Genomic DNA, 26,316 nt, shown 5'->3' with positions numbered 1-26,316 from the left:
ATATAATTATGCGATATTACCGCAAACCTGGCGGGCACTTTATGGACTCAACAGGGCTCATCATCATTCTGCAATGTCAAGGGTTTGCACAAAAGAAACCCAAGTAAATAGCACATTTAAGAGAAAAACGTGTTCTCAGATCCAGGGAAAACCTGCATTGTACTTAAACACATGACAGGAATATGTGTGAGGTCTACCAAATGTAGGTAATCCGGAAAAGACGGGATGTTCTATTAAAGAACAGGAAACGCTTTGGGTTCCGGACTGCTTGTTCGCTATGGGCGTTCACTGGGCCATACCATTTTCGGTGTCTGCTCGGGTTATTTCGTAACCCGTCCTTTCCGACCGATTTTGAATATAATTTTTGTTCTTGTGTGTTGATGCCATGATTAATTTCAGAGAAATTTTCTAAACTCTAATACTTTTCTTCTTTTGTAAATGATTAAAATCTTACACAGACGTATACATCCGGACCCCCTTTTTTGAGAGCGTGAAATTGTACGGATGCCACTTCCGGTCATAATGTATGTATGTCATGAAATTTATTTTATATATATTGTAATTTCAAACCTTTGCATCTAAATTAGTGAGCATTCTAATGATACAACCAGAAGTTGGTCTGCGCTGAAACAATCAGACAAATAAGATTTGTAGTACATTAAAAAAAGGAGTAGGTACCTTATAAGAAAACCTAGACCTCAGATTTAGTGCCATGTGCACACCTTTTTATATTTAGAATTCTGCTGACGTTTTTATCTTATCTTACAAATTATTTCCCTTTTTTTGTCTCCATGTTCAGAATGAGGGATGTGTGGTAGTTACACTTACAAATTGGGATAAAAATTGTAATTTTAGTGTCGTGTGGGAGATGGTCTGAAGGACAACGGTGAGTGAAAATAAACGATCCGTGTCATATATTTTTGCGTATTTTATCGGAGAAATTGTAAAAATGTATCGGAAAGAAACTTGTTCAAACCCAATTCAGGTATCTTTGCGTAAGGTCAACAGAGTTACTTCCCTTCTATTGATCTTCTTGAAAGTTGTGCTGAAAATGTTTTTGAACGCAAGCACTACACACCAAATAAAAATCCAGTCAATATAAGCAGTTACAAAAATGACACGAGATTTTCAGTTCTGATGAAATGCTTCTTCAGATCAATTAATTTTATGAATGATACTTGTCGAATTCGTTTAAAATTGCACATACACTAAAACATTACCGTGAAGAAACGTAAAAATCTTGGCGAGTCATGATTTTATAAAAATAAATATTTGAAAGACTCTCCTTCAAAGAGGTGTAAATCATTTACTTTTTAATGTAGAATGACAACAAATTTACAAATGAATTATCATGTGATTTGTAAAAGTGGCATAACATAACCACGGATTAAAAAAAGTACAACTATCAACAATATTCGTACATCAACTTTTGTTTTCTGTAGCAGTGGTCAGCAAAAGCAAATGCCAAATATATTGTTGTCGTATTAATATTTTGGTCCACTGGAATGTCGTATAGGAAAAGAAAAGTGGGTAAGTGGCAGCCATCATGAATTTTTAAATTTGTTATCGTTATTTCTACAACTATTGGACGGTTCTTTCCGAAATTTCAACGTGCGAGCATGTCGGACAGACAAATAAAGATGTTATCGCAATTTTTTAGATGGATTTTCAAATTTAATATAATGAAGAGCAAACAAAGCGATAAACATCAAACAATGTTGGACACCAAGATATCTCCGGGATCTCTTGTTAAATTAGAGCAGTGATAAATGAGCGATTCACATTGATTGTAATATTACGCAAACAGAAACTGTAATTAGCGTTATCACATTTTAGTATATTGTGCCCAGCTACCGCTGAAATATGTACGCGTTCAGAACCACAGGGGCCTGTAACAATAGTTATAGTATAACATACAAGCTCTGATCCCCTGATTTTCCCGATCCCGCAGAAACATCGTGACAGGCTCTAGTATGTACTGGTCAAGGAACAGAAGCCACGGTCTTTTCGAAGGCGGTGCCAACGGCAGCTTTCCGACGTGATAAATGGAACGAGATAATATGAAAAATGAAATGTCTGTGTTGACCATGAACGAAGGACAGCTGGTACACTTCTTATACCCTTACTGAAGAGGCATGCTGATATAAATAAATTTATAACAAGTCATTATGTATCCCCAATGACTTTGAAAAGGCAGGCAGCTGACACGTGCTATCGGTTTGGAACGTATCGCAGGGCTTGTGGCGCAATGGATAACGCGTCTGACTACGGATCAGAAGATTCCAGGTTCGAATCCTGGCAAGCTCGTAATTTTTCTCTCATTTCTTAGTTTGTCTTGGTGTGCACTTATGACGCACCTTTGTGTTTGTGCAAGAATGACGTAACATTACTCAAAAACAAGAAAAACACCCAACAGAACATCTTCAGTTCTTTTTTATGTAGAGTACTGAAAATGTATATTTTGTTTTCAAAGAATTATGCCAGAACAATAATTAACAATTTGATTGTCAGAACGAATATTAAGCGATACGTAAGCCCGCTTACCCTTTCCGTGTTAATTTTAAACCACTAATTAACTATAAACGTCTGTGTCATATAAACAAAAAGAAAGCCGACATTTCAACTGAATTAAATTATTTTATTCCTAGCAGAAACGCGTACGTTTAAGTTCTGTTTAACCGTTCTGTGGGAGAAATGTTTAGTTTTCTCTCCTAATTTTTAGTTACAGTTAGTTACAGTAGCAATAATAAATCTATGATACTTATTTTTATTTCATTCAGCACGATGATAACACAATGGTGACAAATTATACACACAAACGATGTTTGGTTAACGTTATGGTTTTATCGCAGAGTTTATCAAAACAGGTAATAAATACCTTGCCAAGTCCTCCAATTTCACGTTCAGATGACTACGATGTCTTGTTTTGAATAAGAGACCACGTCCACATAGCATTTGTATTGAAAAAATACATCAATTTGAAATCTAAAAGTGCTGATTTGAATTCAAAGAGTTTTTCATTTGAGTACAAAAAATATCAATTTGAGTTAAAAAATTACCATCCTCCATCTCCCCCAATTTACCGTGTTAATCTGTCGTAGTTGATTCGAATTTCCCTTTTATCTCTATTTCTGTTACAAACTATCGGCAACTGACTGAGTCTGGAGAGATGTTGGTGGATGAAGACTAGTAGTCTTACGGTCGAGACCATAGTCTGATTGATTTCTTTTATAGATCGGTTCGAAGTTTTATGTTCTATGTTTGTTAATATCTTTCAATTTTAATACGCGACGTTTACTTCGACTGACAAATATTTACTTGGCAGGTGTCGCTGATGAAGCAAAAGACGCTTACCCTTCTTGAACACCTGCTCTTATAGTATATGTACTATCTTTCCTTTTGTTATTTGTTCCCTCGTTTCATCGATTTTGAATTTTGTAAATAGATGTATTCTTGTATTTTCTTGTCTATATTTTTTCATTAGGTACCGGGTATGCAGTTACTACTTAGGTATTTTCTGCTTTCAAACTGTTTTGCCAAGGAAAGATGACATAAGACTATGCTATGGCGTTGCTCAAAAAGCGTGAAAGTCAGGGAGAGGAATCAGAAAAATCAAAATTTATATAAGCAAACATTAAAACGTCATAATTTAATAATTTTTGAGGGTCAACACAGACATTACTTAATATCAAGAGAATGTCAAGTAATAATTGGAATTATCTTAACGTTCTCCAGACCGATATAAAAAGTCGATAGAATATTGGAAATATATTCTGAATTAGTGCGACACAATGATACTTTGTCCAATTTCTGAGCTTGTTCAATAATTACGCAAAATAATAATTCTGAAGATTTCATGATCTATTCGATAAATAATCTACAGTGATGTCTTGATATGAATTCAATTTTGATTTCTGACAATTTACCTCGGCGAACGTCGTTTTGTCTCGCCAGCGAAGAAAAGTCGTGGAAGCGAGGCTACTGTGTTACGGCGTCGAAGGCGGTGCCGTAGTCAACATGTCACTTTAAATTAGTTGCTCAAAAATGTTCGTCTAACATAGACCAAAGGAACAGGGCTAGGTCACATAATGGAAATCACACCAAATTCAACACTGACAAAATAACTTCCAGATTTTACGGTCTAACAAACCTTAAATTCAGACTGAGGAACAGGGCTTTTAAAGTTTTGCGTTAAGCTCTATATCAGTCAAACATGTGATATATAACATTATGATATGGACATCTCAATCAGAGACATATATATGTCTCTGTCTCAATCTAGCAAATACACTTCATGGATTTTATTTATATATTCGCTTTTATTTTTGTATTATTGGGAGAAAGACTTCTGAATTTGAGGAATGACAACATAGCCATTTGGCTTGTTATATCTGATATATGGAAATTCGAGCTGTAACGTATCAGACGAGTTTCCTCTCCATCCGTGAAAAAAGTGACACTTTAGGGTAGATGTCATATCTTCATGAATTTATAGCAATAGAGCATTTTACAATTTTCTTTTTTTTTATTTTCCAAATTTGATGTGTTGAGGGGGAAAACCTTCCGGCTAGATATTGTATAGTGTATTTAGCAATTAACTTCAACGTCAACAAACAAATAAAGCAGAACAAACGAAACATGATTAACGAGTATTTTTTGTTATTCTATTTGTCCCCCTGTGATTTGAGTAATGGGTACCGGTAGCCGTATGAAGAGGGCTTGTGGCGCAATGGATAACGCGTCTGACTACGGATCAGAAGATTCCAGGTTCGAATCCTGGCAAGCTCGTATGTTTTTGGTCACATTTTCAAATCTAAGTATATCATAGATTTTCTTCAAACAGTCATCAGCTATAAAATTATTTTCAAATTATGTTATTTCTAGCATGACGGTATTGTCTTTGCACGACCGCACGACACTTCAGAAACAATTAGCCTTAGATACAATGTATATCAGCGAAATTAAGTCTTACCCATTCATATTACAGAGTATTTTTTTTTATCAAAACCGGTCATCGCCAACGACTAAATCATGTTTTATCAAGTAAAATGATCACAATAATAGCGTTTTCTCTTCATAGACAATCAAACATTGATAAGATCAGAACGAAATCAAAACGGAGATTTATATAAAAATAATTTCTTTGAGAAATGTGATATCGTTTTTATCAATATAAATGCAAATGACCTCAAAATATTCTTTAATAAGGATATGTTAATATTACACAACACTAGACCTTTATTTGACCACAGATTAATTGATTTGAAGTGACAATCGGAAAACACCACCACCAAAATATCTTCTACATCCCTCAAGAGTAGATCACATAAACAATAGATGTTTATGAACCGAATACATCAACAAAACTAACTAACTTTTCTTGTGGATAAATACATTAGTTTTCAAATTCCAGATAAAAGTATGATAAAGTGATATGTTGGTACTGTTGGTCTCCTCTCCAGAAGAAATATGAAAAATTTAGAAATGTAAATATATTACCGTAAATCATCAACGAAGGTTATGGCTTGTAAAAAGATTGCAACACCGTGTGATTTTTGTTCAATAATTTTGTGTTGAATATTTGACAAGAGGATATTAAATATAAAACACAAGGGTTGTACAAAACTCAATTTCTTCAATATGAATTTCAATATTTTGAAAATTCATAACATAAAACAATATTTGTAATATAAATCACAAGATAGTAGAATATTGAAATATGACATGTGATACGTACACGTGTCTTATCATGTCAGTGACTTCGCAAAGTTGGGGGTCTCTGCAAGTGACGGGGAGGAGCATGGGCGTTTAATAGGTATTTCATACAACGCTTTCACAGAGCGATCTACTCTGGAATATAAGTAAATCCGAACAATGTTGAAAAAACGTAGAGATCTACTCTTCATCAAAACAAGGGAAAGGAATTGATATCAGTTAATGTATTATGTGTGGCGAAGTTAACAAGAGGACAAAGTCAGTTTATATCCATATAAGGAGAGGTATATACATTGTATGAAGACTGCACGTGGTCAATACGTCCTTTCATAGTTTTAAATCATGTTTAAATACCAACTAGCATACATATCCTTCCCACGATAAAGAAACTCCAAATGTCTAAATTTTGACGTGACAAACTGAAAATTGAAAGAAACATTACAACTGTAAAAAGTTTCAGTGAAACTGTTGTATGTTGACAGAGACATACATTGTATATTAAACACGCACATTGGAACAAGCTTCCAGAAAGCTAATTATGGAAGCTGATTGGATGTAAGACATACAAATCTATCATTAATCAAACTCAATTCTTGGCGTTTTTTTAATTAGAACTCAAACCATATCTTCATCTTGTACACTCCATACGTCAGTTTTTAATACACTTCACGCTGGTCGTCTGTCTGATAAAGGTGACCGTGTAGTCATCAAAACACCACACTTTGATCTACTGGTTGTGTTTTAAGAACGTCCATCTTGTTGTCAAAAATTGTGTTGTAGATTTTGTAAATGCCTCGAATTTTTTAGATTTTATGAAATGTAATAGGGTTTGTTAACGTGGTTCTTCGGTGGCTCGAATTTTCGAGGTTCACAAAATATAAGAGTGATTGTTTTCGTGGTTTTTCGATATTAATTTTCATTTTGTCAGGAATAAACCAGTGTGAAAGCGCTGAGCTTGTCATTGCGAAATGACTCGTATTCTGACACCAGGAAAAAGTTTGACAGAAACAGACTCAGGTTACGATTTCATTATTGTGAACTTTACATTTCTAGATAGCAACAAACCTGCTACCCAAGTCTGTTGTTTACATGACGCAGTTGATTTGATATTCAATGGTTTTTTCCCCATTATCACAATTTCTATGCAAGATGTCGACAGCTGACGAGTGCGATATGAAGTTGAACGTCTGTGATAAAGGTTAGAATGCTTGGTAATGTCATCATATTTAACCTTGTTCTCATTTTTTGAAAGTGACACTACTTATTTGAATTTACCAAGATTTAAATGGCAAGAAGAAAACACCTTCCGGAAGATCTGGTCTTATTCTCGTTTTACTTGACAAGGGGGTCTCCGTGTAACTCTTGATTTATTCATGCCCTAGTTTCATCCAATTTGAGTATTAATTACGATTCTGCTGACATGTCTTTAATGACATTGAAATTTTGAAGTCTTATTGAAAATTTATGATGGCTGTCTGTTCCTTCATCAGTAGTTATGCACTATAATAATTAAAATTCAATTGTGAATTTCTATTGATCGGATTTTAAACATTGCAAAATATGCCTTTCTTGTTAAGGAACTGAAAATTAAATACCAAATCAATTATCAGAGTCATGATTAATCATAAAATTTTCTTTTTAAATATAAAAGTACAGTTATATATCAACTTTATTAAACAGCTAAGTCTGCATATCAGATAAGACTTGTTTAGTATGAAAGAAATCTTCAGAATTTTCACTCTGATTTTCAGAAACTTTTTCTGCTCTTCAGGACTGGTTTACATTACTGGAGCTTAATTTTCATGGTTTAAGAAAAAACTAATATAATATACAAGTAGCTCTAAAAATCTACTTATACTTATTCTAACAATTCCTGGACATATAAACATGTGGATTAAGGGTACTGACAGAATCAATGAAAATTAATCCCTCACAAAAATCAATAATTTTACAGTAACCAGATCATAAAAGTAAACTCTCAAAACACCAAATTAGCAACTATCACTGAAACTGAGTTACAGAGTCTGCAAAAGATTCATTTATCTTATTCAAATTCTTTTATGTAGAAATTCAATGAAAATGTCAACTTTGCTTTCATCAGCATATTAAACAAAAAAAGGTACAAAATCAGGCATATCGATACAAAAAATGTAAGAATTTAAAAACGCTTCATGTTGATGTGGGGAAATGAACAGGATATCAAATATTGTCATTAGTTGGTCAGCGATGTGTCATAAAGAATTGAGAGTTTTAAATAATTTGTGATTAAGAAATAGATTTTGTTGTTAAAAATTGATATATATGTATCTAGTGTGTGGTGCATTGCCAAGTTAAAATGTAAATACAGTATTAACAAACTGATATCAATATTACAGAGATTCTTACTTAACTTTTCATTTCATGTGAGAATTTTTATAAAACAAGTCTTTTTAAAAAAAATTCCCTGCATTTGGTGTGAGATCCTGTTTCATCGCATAATTTTGATATTTTTGTTAGAAATGATGAAAACAGCATTCATTAGACTGTTATTGAAGCTACAATGCTTAGAACATCATCAAGTCACATTTAAAACAATGGGGCTATATTCACCACAGTTCTACCAGGTATTGTTACAAGCTAGGGCATTACACAATATACATAATAGGTGTATTGACACTGATAACAAGTGGTTGCATTTAGTGATAATTTAATTGGGTATGTCTTAATAATATACAATTATTGAATTTTTGTAGGTTAATATGAGGATTTATCAACTTTAGAAATGTGATTTTACCATCAGCCACAGACAGAGGAGATTATCACCTTCCAATGGTTATAGGCATTCTCATTTAAAATGCATTAAAAACAAAATATAGCCTTCTCTTTCATGGAAAGTATAACGCACCAAGGAAATTCTATGTTACTATTTTCAGACTACCATTACTGAACATATCACCTGCTTTTATGGGGACACCATAGGATTGAACATTTTCAGACTGTTAAAACAACATCTTTTTCTGACCAATAGCACACATTCAGCGTGAGCCAGGTGTTGTCAATCTCCTAATACTCAAAGTGCTACCTGTCAAAAACCGTTAATTATCAGATTAGCCTAGCCTTCCATGTGGGTTGTCAGGCAACTGCTTCAAGTTGTTTACATAAGATAATTAATTCTTTGGGTCATTACGTTTTCCTAATTATTGATGAATCCAAACATTAACTGTTGCACCATGGTAACCGGTAATCCATATTTATCTTATATATACTTTTACCTTTTTATATATATTTTTTTTAAAATGTGACCCCAAAAATGTACTATCGCACTATACCTGAGTGCGTGCCATACCCGAGTGCCCACAATACCCACAAATTTACAGTAGGTTATCATATTTGTGATAATAACATCACATTATGGAAAACCCTGTTACTATTTTTATACCAGGTTATCAATTTGTGATGGTAATCTCTCATGCGAAAATTCCCCAGTTTCAGGTTAACATTACAATTTATCAAAACCTGCTGGAAAACTAGGAGACAATCACAGAAGAGGGGTTTTCTCGGTCATGTAACTACCGGTTTCAAAGATGCGAAACAACAAATAATTATTACAAATGTTTTATTATCACCAAATGTCATGATCATCTGTTTTACAACAAGAAAGACTCTTTACCATCAAACAACCCCACACTACATACCCAAAGTGTCTCAAGCTTTCATCCATGCACTAAAATGAATTGAGAAGCACTTGAAAATAAACAGAAATCCACAGGGCTGACCTGAATCGCAGCAACTGTATGTAAAAAGCTGTACATTGTATGATTTTAATTTATAGTTCTAGAAAATGGCTATACAGTGTGAAAGTATTGATTCCTGAAACTAATTCTAATACATGTGGAGTCGTCATTAGTTTTGGTATGAACGACAATCACAAATTCACTCAATTAATAAAAAAAAAAAAAACAGTATATATTGATGCAGATATGGTTTGTATAATATTAAAATTATTGTAAATTTCCAAGTTTACACCAGCAAAGCATCAATACAAAATCCTACAAACAGGAATTACAGTGAAATTTTACAAAATGGCACATCATTCACACATGACTAAGAAAGATATATCTGATGATCTTCTGTTTCCCTGTTGGACAAAGGTATGAGGTTTTTAATAAACTTGCATAAAAATAATACCTGGCTACATTTAAAATTTTGTCAACAACAAGGTTAAGATTTATCTTAGAATATGACACAAATCCTTCACAAACCCCTTTCTTAATTTCCTTGTCAGTGAAAGGTTCTTGACGTTTCACCTCCCCCTACATAGGTCATTTCATGTTGTGATGCTGATTCTTCAAATTCATAAGAGATTACATGTCCACTTACTGCTATGAGACAAAAAATATTGCACACTATCACTACAGTAAGTCTTAACCCAAAGTTCTCATTTCTCAACATCAACTTTAGATTGAATATTTTTTCTAATCATTATTACATCTGATCAAATTCTATAATTTCACAGATAATTCAAATGATTTCTCTAAACATTATACCAGTAAAATTAGATACAACAAAAGTGAGAAGGCAAATTGTTATTTTAAAAATTATTTTTCTTAAAAAATTCATGGCCACAATCATTGCATTACTCACACAATTGATTTTTCTGTAGAAATTTAAAAATCAATCTGAACTTTAGATTTTTCAGAATTTGAAAAAAAAAGGATAACGAAACATTTTAATCTGAAGTTTTTAACGAGAAATTATGGTTTGAAGACAGACATCATATTTTAAAATACTGTGAGTAAAGCGAAGACCCCGTACACTAAGGCACAGGGATAGGCCACTAATGGCTGCTGGTGATCCATAGACAATGCCGACACAAACAACTTAGACGCAGACAGACTACACCAGATCACCGCCACTGCTGTCAGCACAATACCAAGCAGACCCCTAAAAAATGAACAATTTGAACAGTTTATAATAATTGTGTAATATATATGGAAAGTGAGAGTAAGCCTGCTTTTATCTTGTTATTAACTGAGTAAAATACATAAAACATTAAGTATGGATGAATATTTTGGCATCAACTATGTGCAAATAGCATAGAAAAGTATATTCCAATCATTTTGTATTGTACACTAAAAAAAATGGAAAATCTAGAAAGCAATAAAAATGAATACATGCTGTACTGTTTTAGGAAATTCAACTTTGATTTTTTCTCTAATTTTACAACAACTGTTTAAGTAATAATGAATAAGCCTCATAACATTTAGAGTTGTCTCCCCTGATATATCGTAATAGCTTTATGTACTGGAGATAGTAAAACATTTGTTGGAGTTATTTCCCTTTATATATCTAATGATTACATGGCTGACCAACCCAACTTACCCGATAGAAATGACTGTCATAATGTCACAATAGGGAATTGTCTGTTGTAGACAGGTTCTCATTACATGCATATATTAACACCATCATTTTCAAATAAATGTATTCTTTAAAAGCCTTATAGACAAGTGAGTAGTAAGGACATTTAAACAACTTAAAAACAGGTTGTTTTTATAGACAAGTGGTCATTTTAGACAGGTGAGCACTATCAGACAAGCACAGTTTACAGTTAAATGGTCTTACAAATAGGTGGAACACACTTTACAGACAAATGGTCTTTAGACAAGTGGTCCTTATGGACAGGTTTTCCTGTGATGTATATGAACTGATAAATACTTACTTTAAGGAGAAGACCACTGCGGAGCATGAAAGGATGACCATGGGAAGGAGGCAGTAGCCAAGGACGCTGATGACACAACCCCCTGACACTGCTTTTATACTCATCAGATTCAGTAAGCTGTACATGGCAAGGCACCCCACAACACCAATCCCATAAATATATCCAAATTGTAGCTTCCCAGCCTGTAATAAAAATTCTTCTTTCAAACATTGCTGTCAATTATAATTATAAGTTATAATTTTAATTTTGTTCATAATTGCTACAACTTTTCAGATTTTTTTACGATAATGAATATCTTATTTGGATGACTGTAACAAAACATATCCTTCACAGTCCTGAAATCTGAGAATAATTATCTGTAGGCAATCTCACATCTCTCAGGGTTTTACTGCAAGCATACATACAACACAATATATCAGGTATGTGAACATTAACACTCCATTGTCTCACAAGCAACAACAGACATGTCACAGGAAATTAAAACCATTAGCGAAAAGAGCATGTTTTGCATACATGGATAACAGCTTGCACTTCTGTTAAGCAAGGAATTGAGCATAATTAGTACGGTAGCTTATATCCTTAAGTGTCATATACAGAAGGTAAAGATGACAGGATGAATTTACAATAAAGCAGCTGATATCCTGAAGTTGGACATATATAATCTATGAATTGAAATTATTCATATTAAACAGGAAGCATTCATGGCTGTTCAGCATTAGCAATAGTTTGGAACTCTTATATCAAAGAGGTAATTTAACAGCATGATATAGCCTTAAGGTGTCACATACAGGATCTTTGAACAAACACAGTGGAAGACTTTATAATACTATAGTATTAGCTTGGAACTCTTATATCAAAGAGGTAAACATAACTATATGATATAGCCTTAAGATGTCACATACAGATTCCTTAAACAAGTCTTTATATTAATGCAATATACCCGGTAAGCTTGGAACTCTTATATCAAAGAGGTAAACATAATTGTATGATATAGTCTTAAGGTATGACATCCTGGATCTTTGAACTGACACAATGAAAGTTGCTATTTTTAAACAGGAAATATCATCTGTTGACGATACAATTTAATCCTAAATTAGAATGATCAGAGACAAAGCTTAACAATGACTTGTCTATAATGATAGCCACTATTTCCAGCTGACTAATTCTGGTGTGAAGAATGAGATGAGACAATCCAATTAGTCATCTCACACTGCTGTCCAGCATGTGTCCAGTTCATCCTATTAGAAACCATACAAGGAGAATGTCCTGGGTTGATGTTGTATCAAGCTTTGTTAGGCTTAACACATTGTAAGAATCACATATTATTTTAATGATATTAAATGCAAAAAAAAAAAAAAAATTTGTCCCCACAAAATTACCATCTTCAGGTATGCTGTAAAACATTTCGACATTAATTGCAAATATATTTTTTTCTTTGAAATTCTGAAATTTAAACTTCACTTCATAAATCAAAATGACAATTTCCTATAAGACATCAAACTTGTATCATGTTCAGTGATCTGGTCAGTTTATCCTATAAAGACATCATAATTAGGAATTAGCTAATTAAAGAATAGGTCAACAGAAATGTCCTAGTGGTCAATTTTGATGAGAGGATCAATCACCTAGACATCAACTCTGACCAATAATCTATCTCTGTCTATTGTATTTTTGTTTTGACTTAAAAATATTCCACAAAATCTTTTGATATTAACTTCATTTTCAATCAGTATTTTTCTAATTGAAACCACTTATCTATTTTCGAATTCTCACATGGATCATTCTTTGACAGAAAATTAGGACCATTAACCAATTAATGACAGATTTTGTGAAAATTAAACCTTATCACTATGGAAACTATAAATCTAATCTAAATCCTGGAGAACCACAAGAAAACTAGGCAATGATAACACTGACCATATGGTGACCATAGTGACAGCAAGCTGACCACAAGATGGCGATAAGGATTGTCAACACTAGAGCTGGTGACACTGACCATAGTGATTGGACATCAAATAATGAGGTCCAGATGCTGACCATGACATTTCAATGAGGTGCTTTTGTTTATGGTCCTTTCAGTGATAACAACCTGCTCTCTCTAGTCCTTCTATTGGACTGAGCAGCTGTTCCCAAACCATCCTTACTATTCTGTATTATCTAGCTTATTTGGTGTCAATCAACACATTCATTATCTGGAAGCTTCTGACCAAAGTTCATGGGGTGGGGCTATTGCAGGACTATGAATAGCATTTTTTTAATTCTTTGAAACAGCAATAGACATGGATAGAGCCTATTGCAGTATTCTTTGAATACATTTAACTGATGGTCACATGGCACAGTGGTTACACACTTATCTTTCACCTAGATGATCTAGGTTCGATTCCTTGTATGGATGTTAAAAAACGTAAGGGACCACCAGCCCCACCACATGAGTTTTGTCTCCTATAGTAAGATTTCTTGTGCGATTCCATTCAGGTCAGAAAGAGTTAGTACTGGAATAATTTGTTTCAAAATTATTGTAAAATAAATAAAGTTTATGTTATGTACATTGAAACCAATAAATTTAAATCCAAGCACCTGCCTTATTTGATATATAGATATGTAGAAATATATACAGAAAATTATGTATATATATATATGTATGTTTTTTTTTGTGAACAATTAAATAAAGTGTTGGTGATATTTACCAGCATGAGTGATCCTCCAAATGCCAGACAGAAGACAAAAGGTCCTGCAAGGTCAGTGTCCTGCATAATTGTACTGTCTGTCTGCTTAAGGGGGTTCAGGACAGCCATGGTCTAAAAATACAAAAATATTTCACATTTACATTATTATCTTAAAAAAAACAAGAAAACTCTGCAAACATACACATTAGTTGTAAATCATAAAGGAATGCTATAATCTGATGCAGGAAGAAACACATTATGTGACATTTCATCATCTTCTTCCACACTTACAAGAGATCACAGACGGATCTTGGCACCAAGCCTTGTTTGGTCTCAATTTATTTCTTCTTTAAAAATTTGGTCTTTTCCCTTCTTTTCTTTAATAGTTAATTCAAAGGAGGTTGCCTGTGGGTCATTTGTTTATATGATCAGACTCAAAATCAAATGTTCAAAACTAGGGACAAAGGGGAACATACGAGTGAAAATGGAGAAAGATCCATCCTGACCTTCTCAGGAAAAACCATAACAACCTTCAAATGTCAAAATTAAAGATGGCCCTCTGTCAGCCATTTTGTTTCCGTAATCTGACACAATATTGGATAGGCACAACTAGGAACCAAGAGAAACCTATGTATGACTTGTGCTTCTCAAGAAATAGGCAAAAACAAGGATTGTTTACAAATGGACCACAGATCATGGATACAGAGCTAAGCCATCAAATAGCCAACCATGTGATAATGAATACATACCCACCCCCTACCCCCAACAATGACTTACATACTGTGTAAATATTTCTTTTATTTCTCACATATCATATCTTTTTTATGACAAAACTGCTGGCAATATAAAGATTTCATCAACAAATAATTATATTATCGTTATAATCAATAACAAATGAGGATAATTAGAATTGCAATGAAAATGAATATTGCACTATCGGAGAGCAAAATTAAAATGAGATTTTGCATCAAAGAATTAAATTTCTTTATTCTTTGTAATGTAAAACAAATGAAATAAATGTTTTTATAGAATAACTACTAGTCCTTGCAAAACAGTCATTGCAATAAAGCTTTCAATGTAATGTGTTCGAGTTCGTTAACGTGTCCAGTTTCTCCACCACTGTCAAACAGAGCCAGAAATCAACTCTCCCATGATACTGAATTTCATTACTGAATTCCATCTTTGCTTTTATTTCCAAATATATATATTAGCATCGAGCCCTATTATCATACTTTCTCCGTCTGATGGGCAAAGACAACGATCCATTACTGATACCCAACACTCTCTAATGCTATCGTCTGTGGCGGACAGACAATCTATTACAGAGAGTCCCATCAGTGGGGATAAAATGTGCATCAGACACTATAGAAATACATTGTATATGTGCTGATCAAGGAAAACAGTATACGGGCCCTCCATTACTGTAACCATTTCATTTTAAGCCTTGAAATGTGTATCTGTATTTACAGTAAAACCTTGTATATGTTTACAGGTATATACATATATCAAGTACCAATAACAATGCAGAGGGGCATCAAAGCTCAGTCAGAGTGTTGGCCTACCTAACTTCAGGTACAGATCTGGGGTGTAAGGTTCAATCTACACTCCCTACCAGTAATGGTTAGTATTTCTCAAGAAGCTGAAAAATAGACCAGTCTGTGCTGGCGTGGTTGTGTCATTGGGCAAGACACTTTACCCGTATTGCACTGGACAGCATGCAACAGGTCTCCTGTATGTTGTTCAGTGAGGTAGCCACCAGATACTACAAGACCCTGCCTCAAAATGGCCATGACTGTTTACTAGATGATAAACCAAGCAAAGAAACAAACAGCTTTTATCATGTATAAACCTTGATATGATCTTTTACTTTACCATCAAATATTCAAAGGTTCCCTTTTCATTTTCATTTCTTCATATGTCCCTCAACCTAAATACCAATATTCATTTCTTTATTCCTCACCCTCAATACCAATATTCATTTCTTTATTCCTCACCCTCACCCTCAATACCAATATTCATTTCTTTATTCCTCACCCTCAATACCAATATTCATTTCTTTATCTCTCACCCTCAATACCAATATTCATTTCTTTATTCCTCACCCTTAATAGCAATATTCATTTCTTTATCTCTCACCCTCAATACCAATATTCATTTCTTTACCCCTCACCCTCAATACCAATATTCATTTCTTTATTCCTCACCCTTAATACCAATATTCATTTCTTTATCTCTCACCATCAAAACCAATATTCATTTCTTTATCCCGCCCCCTCACCCTCAATACCAATATTCATTTCTTTATCTCTCAACCTCAATACCAATATTCATTTCTTTATCTCTCAACCTCAATACCAATATTCATTTCTTTATCTCTCAACCTCAATACCAATATTCATTTCTTTATTCCTCACCCTCAATACCAATATTCATTTCTTTATTCCTCACCCTCAATACCAATATTCATTTCTTTATCTCTCACCCTCAATACCAATATTTATTTCTTTATTCCTCACCCTCAATACCAATATTCATTTCTTTACCCCTCACCCTCAATACCAATATTCATTTCTGTATTCCTCACCCTCAATACCAGTATTCATTTCTTTATTCCTCACCCTCAATACCAATATTCATTTCTTTATCTCTCAACCTCAATACCAATATTCATTTCTTTATCTCTCAACCTCAATACCAATATTCATTTCTTTATCTCTCAACCTCAATACCAATATTCATTTCTTTATCTCTCACCCTCAATACCAATATTTATTTCTTTATTCCTCACCCTCAATACCAATATTCATTTCTTTACCCCTCACCCTCAATACCAATATTCATTTCTGTATTCCTCACCCTCAATACCAATATTCATTTCTTTATTCCTCACCCTCAATACCAATATTCATTTCTTTATTCCTCACCCTCAATACCAATATTCATATCTTTTTAACGACCATGCCTCTTTGCATGATCATCACACATTCAAGATTCATAGGAGACACTTTGGAGTGTATCTAAGAACTATATAACAATAAATATATAAAAGTATCCATTATTTTCCACTGTGACACATATAGCAGAAAATACGATAAAGTTTTTCACGATATTCAGACATATTTATACTTTAGATTCCGTCTGAACATCAAAATGAGTTTGACTGAACCACGGCTGTTTAGGTAAAACCTATAATCTTGTCTGGAGTTTGCGGTACTGCATGCAGTGTATCTACAATTCATGAGAGTAAAACACAGAATATTTACAGATAAATGTTAAATTAGGTACACGGAAAACGTTGACGATTTACCAACCGCTTTTCAAAGAATCAATATGGCAGCATTCATGTAATGTACTGGCATACCATAATTCATCTTGATAAGCCCACCCTTGACTCATCAACATCCACACCATTCCTTTTATGTTGTTAAAAAGACAAACATAAACACACACATAAAATCTTCATTTATCTTGCAGAAGTTCCAGTGGGTCAATGAATCTTTTTTCAATCAAAGTCAGGGGGAGGGATTATTGTAAAATCATTTTTGTGGGAGATAAATTTTGTGGTTTTCCAAAAATTTTACTTTCTGTTTATGTTTTTTTTCTTTTTAACTATTACTCACAAAATCTGCTAGTACTACCTGGGTATATTGTATGTTGCCTTTTTCTGAGTATCATTTTGAGGATATATAAATTCATGGGATAAGAACACTTATGAACTCAACAAATATAACCCACCACAAAAACAAGAGGCCCATGGGCCTTAACGGTCATCTGACAAAAAGCAAGCCAAACCTAGAAAGTGGGTTGAGGTCATTCATTTGAACAAACTTGGTAGCCTCTCCTCCAAGCATCTTACAGGCCCAATATCAGCACTCATGTTTTGCTTGTTTCGTCATATTTGACACCTTGAAAGTGGGTTGAGGTCATTCATAATAAACTTGGTAGCCTTTCTCCCAGTGCTTATCGGCATCATAGACTTTTGCTTATTGAGATGAAGTCCTTTGTATATTTTAACATATTTGACCCCTGTGACCTTGAAAGTGGGCCAAAATCAAACTTTGTAGGGCTCCATGCCAGCATGCTATGGGCCAAGTATTAGCCCCCTAGGCCTTCTAGTATTTGAGAAGAAGTTATTTAAAGATTTTGACATATTTGACCCCTGTGACCTTGAAAGTTGTTCAAGGTCATTCATTTAAACAAACTTGATAGCCCTTCATCCCAGCATGCCACAGGCACAATCTGAGCCTTTTGGTTATAGAAGAAGTTGTTTAAAGATTTTAACATATTTGACCCCTGTGACCTTTAAAGTGGGTCAAGGTCATTCATTTGAACAAACTTGGTAGTCCTTCATCCCAGCATGTTACAGGCCCAATATATACACTCTGAGCCTTTTGGTTAATGAGAAGAAGTTGTTTAAAGATTTTAACATATTTGACCCCTGTGACCTTTAAAGTTGGTCAAGGTCATTCATTTGAACAAACTTGGTAGAGCTCCATGCCAGTATCCTCTGTGCCAAGTATTAGCCCCCTAGACCTTCTAGTATTTGAGAAGAAGTCGTTTGAATGAAAAGTTTAGGACGGCGCACGACGACAGACGAAGCATGATGACTATAGGTCATCGGACCCTTCGGGTCAGATGACCTAATAAATGCTTTTACAGTATAACAGTACATTGCTTTTCACAGTCTCATCTGAACAGCATAAAGATGGGCTTATTAATAGGCATGGGCATTATCATTGCCAAAAAAAAAAAAAAAATTGTAAGGTCATAATCAAAACATCCGAATTTGGTACCAAAATGTCTTCATTATTATCTAAAGTATATGCAGGGACATCAAAAGTGTAGATATTTAAAAGCTCCTTTCTCAGCAAAATGCATAAAATAAGAGAATAATTCTATTCCTTATTTAAGAACCATTTGGATTCTTCCTCTAATATCCTACGATTTGATACTGATAAGAATCCAAATAAAAATTCCTCCGTACTTATATGTAGCATTATAGTACAACAGTCAAAATGTATAAATATATGTACTTTAAAATAGGAAATATAAACAAAATCTGGAGCTGCATCAGCACTGATAATATCAAATACCGACATATATTAACCATTATTCATAGAAATGTAATTTTGAGGTGACAAGTAGACAGATTTACATGTACCAAACACACCAATATTTTAACTGGACATTTGTTTTCTGTCAACCATAAACACCAGTCAAAAAAGGGTTGTCTTGACAACACCACAACACTAAAATGGAGCATAATTTATTATCTAACCTTGACCTTTTCACCCTTAATTTCATTACTAGCATGTTTGGAAATAATTCTGCTTCGACCAAATGACCTCTTGGACTTGCTGTGATCCAGCTTTAGCAGCATGTGTATATTCCCTGGAGAAGTACCTGAGCCCTACAGCTATCAGGAAACTTCAGACACCCAATATATAATTCTTCTGTTGTAGCACTGTTTTTTCTCGTATTAACTTTTCCAGCAAAACAGCTAAATTCAATCAGATCTGAACATGGAAACCCTTCGGGATGCCGATAGTAGAAACAGTCTTCCCTAGATAATACAATAATGCACAGCAACGAAAGGCGAACAATCATCTTTATGGCAAATTTGTAAAGAATGACTTGGTGTGGTCGGATCAATATTCACAAGCCATTTACGTCAGGTTAGTGGGATGCTTTTGTTGTTTTCTCCTTCACTATAAACCTGAAATATCCCCACACAAAGCAAATTGGCACATTTCAAAGGAAAATGAATTCCATGTGTGCTTGTATTTCAATTTGTAGAGTGGTTGTTCCGACTAACAGGCGGATCAGGTGTAGTGATCACAGAGCCAAAGGTATCATTTTCTCTGATACCTGTCTTAATCAGCCATTTTACCTGGCTGTAATCAGGGTCATAAAGTACCGGTATATTGGTCAGGTAGGACTATATCACGACAGGTATGGTAACATCAGGTGTTAACTACAAAGGTAATCGTCAGACTTGTTACAGACAAAGTGCAATTGTTATTATAAGTTAATGATAGACTTGAGTCTCAAAGGATAGAACTGGCCCAGCTACTGGTCTGTATTCAATCACTCTAAACATTCTGTTTATAGACTTACCGTAATTGAAAATCACTTTGCAGAGACCGTATTATTGAATTTGCTTTGATTGTGTGTTCCTAGACAATGTATTCCTATTATAAAAACCAAAACTGAGAAAAGTTTCCCTAAATCAGTATTTTATTGAAAATAATACTTAATTATCAAAAGTATATCTTAAGTCCTATGATAACCCAATCATGGTGGAGTCTTAAATCAAACTTTTTAAGATCTGTTTTTTTTTATACTATCTGAACTTTATGATCAGTTTCTGCAAATACATGTATCAGGTAGTACTAGTATTTCAACAAAACAAACTCAAAGTTGACATGAATAATTGTATGTAATTCAATTTTTTAAACTTCCAATAGTACAATCCTGCATCCTATATAGACAAACCCAAATCATTGCTGCGAGAATTATAATATTGTCTCACTATCCCAGTCAACCAATTCATTGTTAGCACGGAACACCCTGACCAACAAGATGTCTGGAATTCTTATCTGTATATCATATACATTCTATTGTTACAACCTACAGGACAGTGGCAATAAGCCTTAATCGGTGAAATAAGCCCAACCACATCTGAAGTTTTCGGTAGAAATGCCAGCAATTACATGTAGTACAAACTACCCTGTAATACACCCACGTCCCTACTCTGAGTCTGCTAGAGGCTTGGTGTTGGCCTTCTGCATGGGCTGCTTGCATTGAATCAACAGTATATCACACCCACAAGACAATTCTTGGCCTGAGGAACTAATTTGTATCTCCAATAAGTAACCAACAAGCAAGGGTTTCAATTTCTAACTTTTATATCACAATTGTACATATAACTACCAACACAACAAAAAACATATGCATGGAAGGAGATTCTGCACTTTATAAACAAACCCTTTGTAGTGTAATACATTGTACATATTTCAGAATCTTTAATATTCCACAGTAACAATTTCTTAAACTTAATTTCCATGTATTTTGAACATGACATATGTAACATTTGCATATTCTGACCAGACCAGTAATCACCAGTGTAATCTCCTTTTTTCACCATTCAGGTACTAAATGTCAAATAAGTGATTTGAACATATTTAACTTAAGGCTATATGGTACATTATACAAGACACATATGATTGGTATTACAGTTATCTCTCTTGATAATGTTTGACATATCAATAGTGTTAAAACACTTATTCAGAAATTTCCAAAGCAAGATATATGTATATTGAGAGTCAATACATGTTATTGTAGGCTCATGTCTGTTTTGTTAGCAAACCACATCTCACTACACATTTTTTTGTTTCATTTCATTATTTGATGTACATTCCAGAAATAACACTCCAAATGGCACAAAACAAAGTCCTGACATTTCTATTATTCAAACATAAATGTCATAAAACCTCAGGAGATCGGAGTATAAAATACCACCCAACTCTATTATAATAAGTGTACACAAACAAGCCTTTATGTAACCTAGATCAAGCAACATAGAAGGAAACCATTAGTACAAATAAGAATAGCAATCAAACACTAATGTGATAAGGAATCTAACATGTCTCAAACTCAACATTCTAGACCTTGTTGAAGACTTCTTTCCCCCTCAAATGATGAGAGAATTAAGTGACCCAATAAACAAATTCCAATTTTGTGTTGCAACAACATGGCCTAAAATGGCTAGTCAATTGTACAGTAATTGTTTTGTCTCTTGTCCAATTGCATGTGAATTACCCTTTTAAATTCCTATGCGATACAATGAGCACAATTTCCGTTTAACGGGGAAAAAACCTCTGGCACCCCTTAAAACTATATTGCTGTTTACGTTTTAGATAACATAGAATGGCCGTCACAGTTACCCAACCTTGTGATGTAAAAAAAAAATCAATGATATTCTATGCTTTTACTAAATCGTCTCTTGTTAGATATAATAAAAGAGGTAATCAAATTTATTGTTTTAATGAAACTCTTTGACTTAGATAACAATTGACAGGAGTATTAATCAATAAAAAGAATAATTACATTTCACTAGCTTAAGGATCCTTTCCCCACAGAAATTTACTATGTTTGAGCATTTAATGTTTCCAGGAATTTCTGTCATAAATATCTCAAAATAACATACAAAAAGTATGATATAAGGAGCAAACATGCTTTATTTTACTTTAATTTGAATGCTAACAAGTAGCAAGTGGTTTCATTGTGTTTAATAATTAAGAGTCTTCTTTTAAAAACCAAGGGTTATGGTTAGGTTATACCTATGCCTGAGAAGGTATGAACACAATATACCTTTTTACTAAGTTTACAAACCAATAGCATAAGAAGTGGTTTTTTTTATGAAAATGTTAAAAACTGGTTGAGATTATCTTCAATCTGACTCAATATGACCCACACTATACCTACAAGGTGATGAAACCCAGCAAACACATGACCCAGTAGTGTTTTTCAAATGGCTGAAAATGAAATACTGAAAAATGCTGGCAGTCCATCTTTAAAGGAACCCATGTATATTTCATACACCATCAAGCCAGTTTATTGGGTATACAATTGCTGCTTTAGTTCTAGTAAATTATTTAACATCATATTAAATGCCAAATAGACCATGAGGAAATGGAATTCTAGCTTTATTGAATAGATTTCTGCTTGAGCCAGAATTAACGATGTGAAATAAAGATAATTAAATGTCAATCAGAAAAATTGATCATCACTACAATGAAATAGACACACAGATCTGTTCCAATATCTTCCAAGGCCAAATAAATTTTTACCCCCTCAGAATCTTGTTCGGGAATGTTACTGCAAAATGTGTGAAGGTAATGAGGTGAAGGAGGGGATAATTGAGAGGAGAGGGGAGGAGGAAGAAGGCATTGATGAGGGATGGATATAGAAAAGGGGAAAAGCTAGGAGAAAGGAAAAGAGGACAATGTGTGAGGAATAGAGAAAATGTGGAGAAGGTGAGGGAAGGACATATTGGGGATGGATAGGGTACTAGAGAAGCTGAAATGAAAAAGATAATGGGTTGTGGGGGGAGGCAGAGTGAAAGAGGGATGAGGGATAGTAGAGAAGAAATATACGGTAGGGAGGGGGAAAACAAAAGACAGTATGAAGGGTATGGGAGGGGGGGGGTCAAGGTAGAAAGATGGTGTGGATGGGGAGGTAGAAGGAAAGTATGAAGGGTATGGGAGGGGAGGGGGGTGGTCAAGGTAGAAAGATGGTGTGGATGGGGAGGTAAAAGGAAATTGTGAAGGGAAATGTGTAGGAGACATCTATTGACAGTAACAGAGACTGATGACTGCCACTGATAAGATACTGTTACATAACTCTACCATTACCACAAGCAATCAAACTCGTTAAAATGTTTTCTGCCCAAACAGACATTTTTTTCCTCTTGATAATAGCTCCATTATGTCAATGTTTTTGGCAGGGTAAACATGTAATTATCATGGATTTTTTAAATCTGTTTTATCTCTAAACATGTATGACTTTAATATTTTAGCTGTATCCAAGTTATTTCATGTCACCTTTCATACTATTAAAATACTTTACCAATAGTGTTAGATGCAGGCCTCAAATATCACTATAATTTTTATAATATCTATGACTGGCAAAGTGTCAGATTTGTCATAGATCAAATACATGAAGACCATTTTTATTTCATATTGAAATAATCCCCTTATTCCAACCTGACCGAATGTTTACAGAATTATAATCAAAGACATTAATATCAGTCATCCATGAAATCAAAATAAGGCCTTTTAGCATAAAAGCAACATAAAATGTATTCCTGTCTAAACTTGTTGTTTACACAAATCAAAGTGACTACATTTTTTTTAAACTTCAATACAAAACAATAAATTGTAGATAGGAAGACAAAAGATCAGCTGTAACACGAAGCTAACCATACTTAATTGTAGTTCCTGTTTATGATACTGCTTATGTAACATAGCAGAAAAGTTATAAGAATAATGGATTCCAGAGAGTAAAGACTGGAGACAAAATTGTTAGACCTCAACTCCTATCATCATCCTATAGAGACAGAACGTCTGTTCCTAACAGCTTTCCCTTGCAAGATATGCAGTTTTCAAAATGCATTTTCACACTTCAAGGAAAAAGTTAACTGAGACTTGTACTACAACAATTCACATTGTTATGATGAATTGTCAGCTTACATTTTTTTTCAATTCTGTGAAATGTTTTCCCATGTTGAAATGAATGAATAAGATGTGGTCCCTGAGATGATTTAATATGTTCAGATATCACATTATTGGTACTGGAGAGAGGAATTAAATTCATGGCAAGACATTTAGTTTTATCATCCTGTGATTAAGCCTATGGAGGCAACACATTACTTCTTACTCAAAGTCAGGGGGTGGGCTTATTACAGACTAGTGACATAAGCTTTGTTTGTAATTTCCCAGAATAACAGTACATGTATCGGCTTATTGTCAAATAAATACAAAATGTTTTATTGCAGAAAGACACTGGGAAAGGTTGAATGACCCCAGGAGGATTAACTACACATAAAGGTACTGCCAACACAACATTCTCTTGATAGAATCATTACTGCATTACCCTGTGCCAGTATTAGCTTGAAATGTCAGCAAAGTTCAAATGAAATATAATTCTGTACTTAGTTGTAGCATTTATAGATGTTTTATTGATCCAGACTCAAAACATGAAGAAAATATCACCTAAACAGAATTCAAACTTATTGCATATTTGGTTTGGTTGATGATCACTCCATGCATCAACACTGAAACATGACCTGCGTTTGTTTAAGCAGCTGCCTTTCAGCCCCTCAGAGTAAAAACCTGCCTGGCCTTTACACATTTCTGATAACCAATGATACCACCTTTTGATGTCAGCTGTCAGGCGAAGTTGGTGACATTCTGTTTCTGTGCAGAAAATGGTTTGAAGATTTTGTTGTTGGATAGATGGCCAAAGTGTAACATGACATATTTTGTAAAATATTTGAATTTAAAAACAAGTTAACGTTTATGAAATTTATCAACAAAAGCAGAATTATACTATTACCTACAGCATTTTTAACAACATTCATCCAATGAATCTAATACAACTGCTGTCTGTGTGATACAGAGAGAAGCCATGTCAGTTTGACATAGGAAATAATTAGTCATCAAGTGTATCTGTCACCTCATTGTTATTGAAGCACGGATACAAATCTCCACGGGTAAATAGCCTCTATTTGTATAAACAATGATAATTGACTTATTATAATTCCTGGTAAATACTATGGTCAGACAGGGTTGTGACCAGTGTGAATATGTAGGTATTAAGTAATTAATACAATATTAATGAGGTGGGATGGAGTGTCATTCTTGTCAGATGGCCCCAACTTTTATCAAGTCGGTTATCCAGGGGTCAGGGCTAACATTTGGCATGTCAAGTTTGGGGCAATGGGACCATTGAGAAACAATGTGCCTATAAGGGGGATTTGTATGGTCAGCCATTAACCTCCTCACCTTGACAGGTTCAGCCAATGACAACCAAGGAAGTTTGTAGGTTACACTGCTGCACTGACCTGCCCAGCCACAGTCTCCAGAGCACTGTGGAGTGACCAGGTCCCACCTCCAGCACTGACAGGGCTTTAGAACCCTGAATGATAAACACCAGAAAAAGAAATCCACTCACTATGTCGGATTTAGATTCGGATGATGAAATCATTGAGGAAGCTGTCAGCCAAGAAGACCTGGAAGAAGGCAAAGTAAAAAAATGGGCAGCATTTAAACGCCTGTCTGCCAGAACATCAGAAATATTACTGAAGCTTGGTTTCCAGTGTATGGAAGCTTTGGCATTGTTGGAGCCAAAACACCTGGTTAATTCAAATATACCGGTTGGTCAGCAAAAGCTTCTGCTGAAAGCATTGGCTCAGACATTTCCGAATGGTTCATATGCACAGCATAATGGACCTAAACACAAAGAAACCCCTTGCCAGGCTTCAGTGGGGGCCAATCAAAAATCAGAAGAGGGACATATGGGTCCCCTTACCCATAACAAGCCACCATCAGGAATTGAATGCACAGATTCCACAAAACATCAGCAGTCATCAGAAGGGATAAGGCATTCAAGCACACCATCAACAGTTCGTGGGCCAACAGAGGACTACATGGACAGTGTGGCCAATCTGCTGGG

The 26,316-nt window shown here is 34.4% G+C and overlaps 1 protein-coding gene and 2 non-coding genes across 3 annotated transcripts in view; 2 read left to right on the top strand and 1 right to left on the bottom strand.

The window, feature by feature from the left end:
• Positions 1–2,234: 2,234 nt before the first annotated feature.
• On the top strand, positions 2,235–2,307 carry Trnar-acg (transfer RNA arginine (anticodon ACG)). The gene has a single exon. It is a non-coding gene; the product is annotated as a tRNA-Arg (tRNA).
• A 2,408-nt stretch (positions 2,308–4,715) lies between these two features.
• Trnar-acg (transfer RNA arginine (anticodon ACG)) lies at positions 4,716–4,788 on the top strand. The gene has a single exon. It is a non-coding gene; the product is annotated as a tRNA-Arg (tRNA).
• Positions 4,789–9,293: 4,505 nt separating this feature from the next.
• The window catches only part of LOC132562949 (protein YIPF5-like), a 95,115-nt gene continuing 78,092 nt past the window's right edge, over positions 9,294–26,316 (bottom strand). Inside the window, exons 5-7 of the mRNA XM_060227730.1 lie at positions 14,101–14,211; positions 11,414–11,595; positions 9,294–10,638 (exon numbers count right to left, since the gene is read on the bottom strand). Coding sequence (XP_060083713.1) covers positions 10,476–10,638; positions 11,414–11,595; positions 14,101–14,211 — 456 coding nt within the window. The 3' untranslated portion in view covers positions 9,294–10,475. The remainder of the gene's footprint in view (positions 10,639–11,413; positions 11,596–14,100; positions 14,212–26,316) is intronic.

The sequence above is a fragment of the Ylistrum balloti genome, unplaced genomic scaffold (assembly GCF_031769215.1).
Source record: "Ylistrum balloti isolate Yb309-2 unplaced genomic scaffold, AGI_CSIRO_Ybal_v1 Utg369672, whole genome shotgun sequence".
In the NCBI taxonomy this organism is placed as follows: Eukaryota; Metazoa; Mollusca; class Bivalvia; order Pectinida; family Pectinidae; genus Ylistrum; species Ylistrum balloti.
The sequence above is the reverse complement of the archived record's forward strand: the minus strand, read 5'-3'. Positions and strand labels throughout refer to the sequence as shown.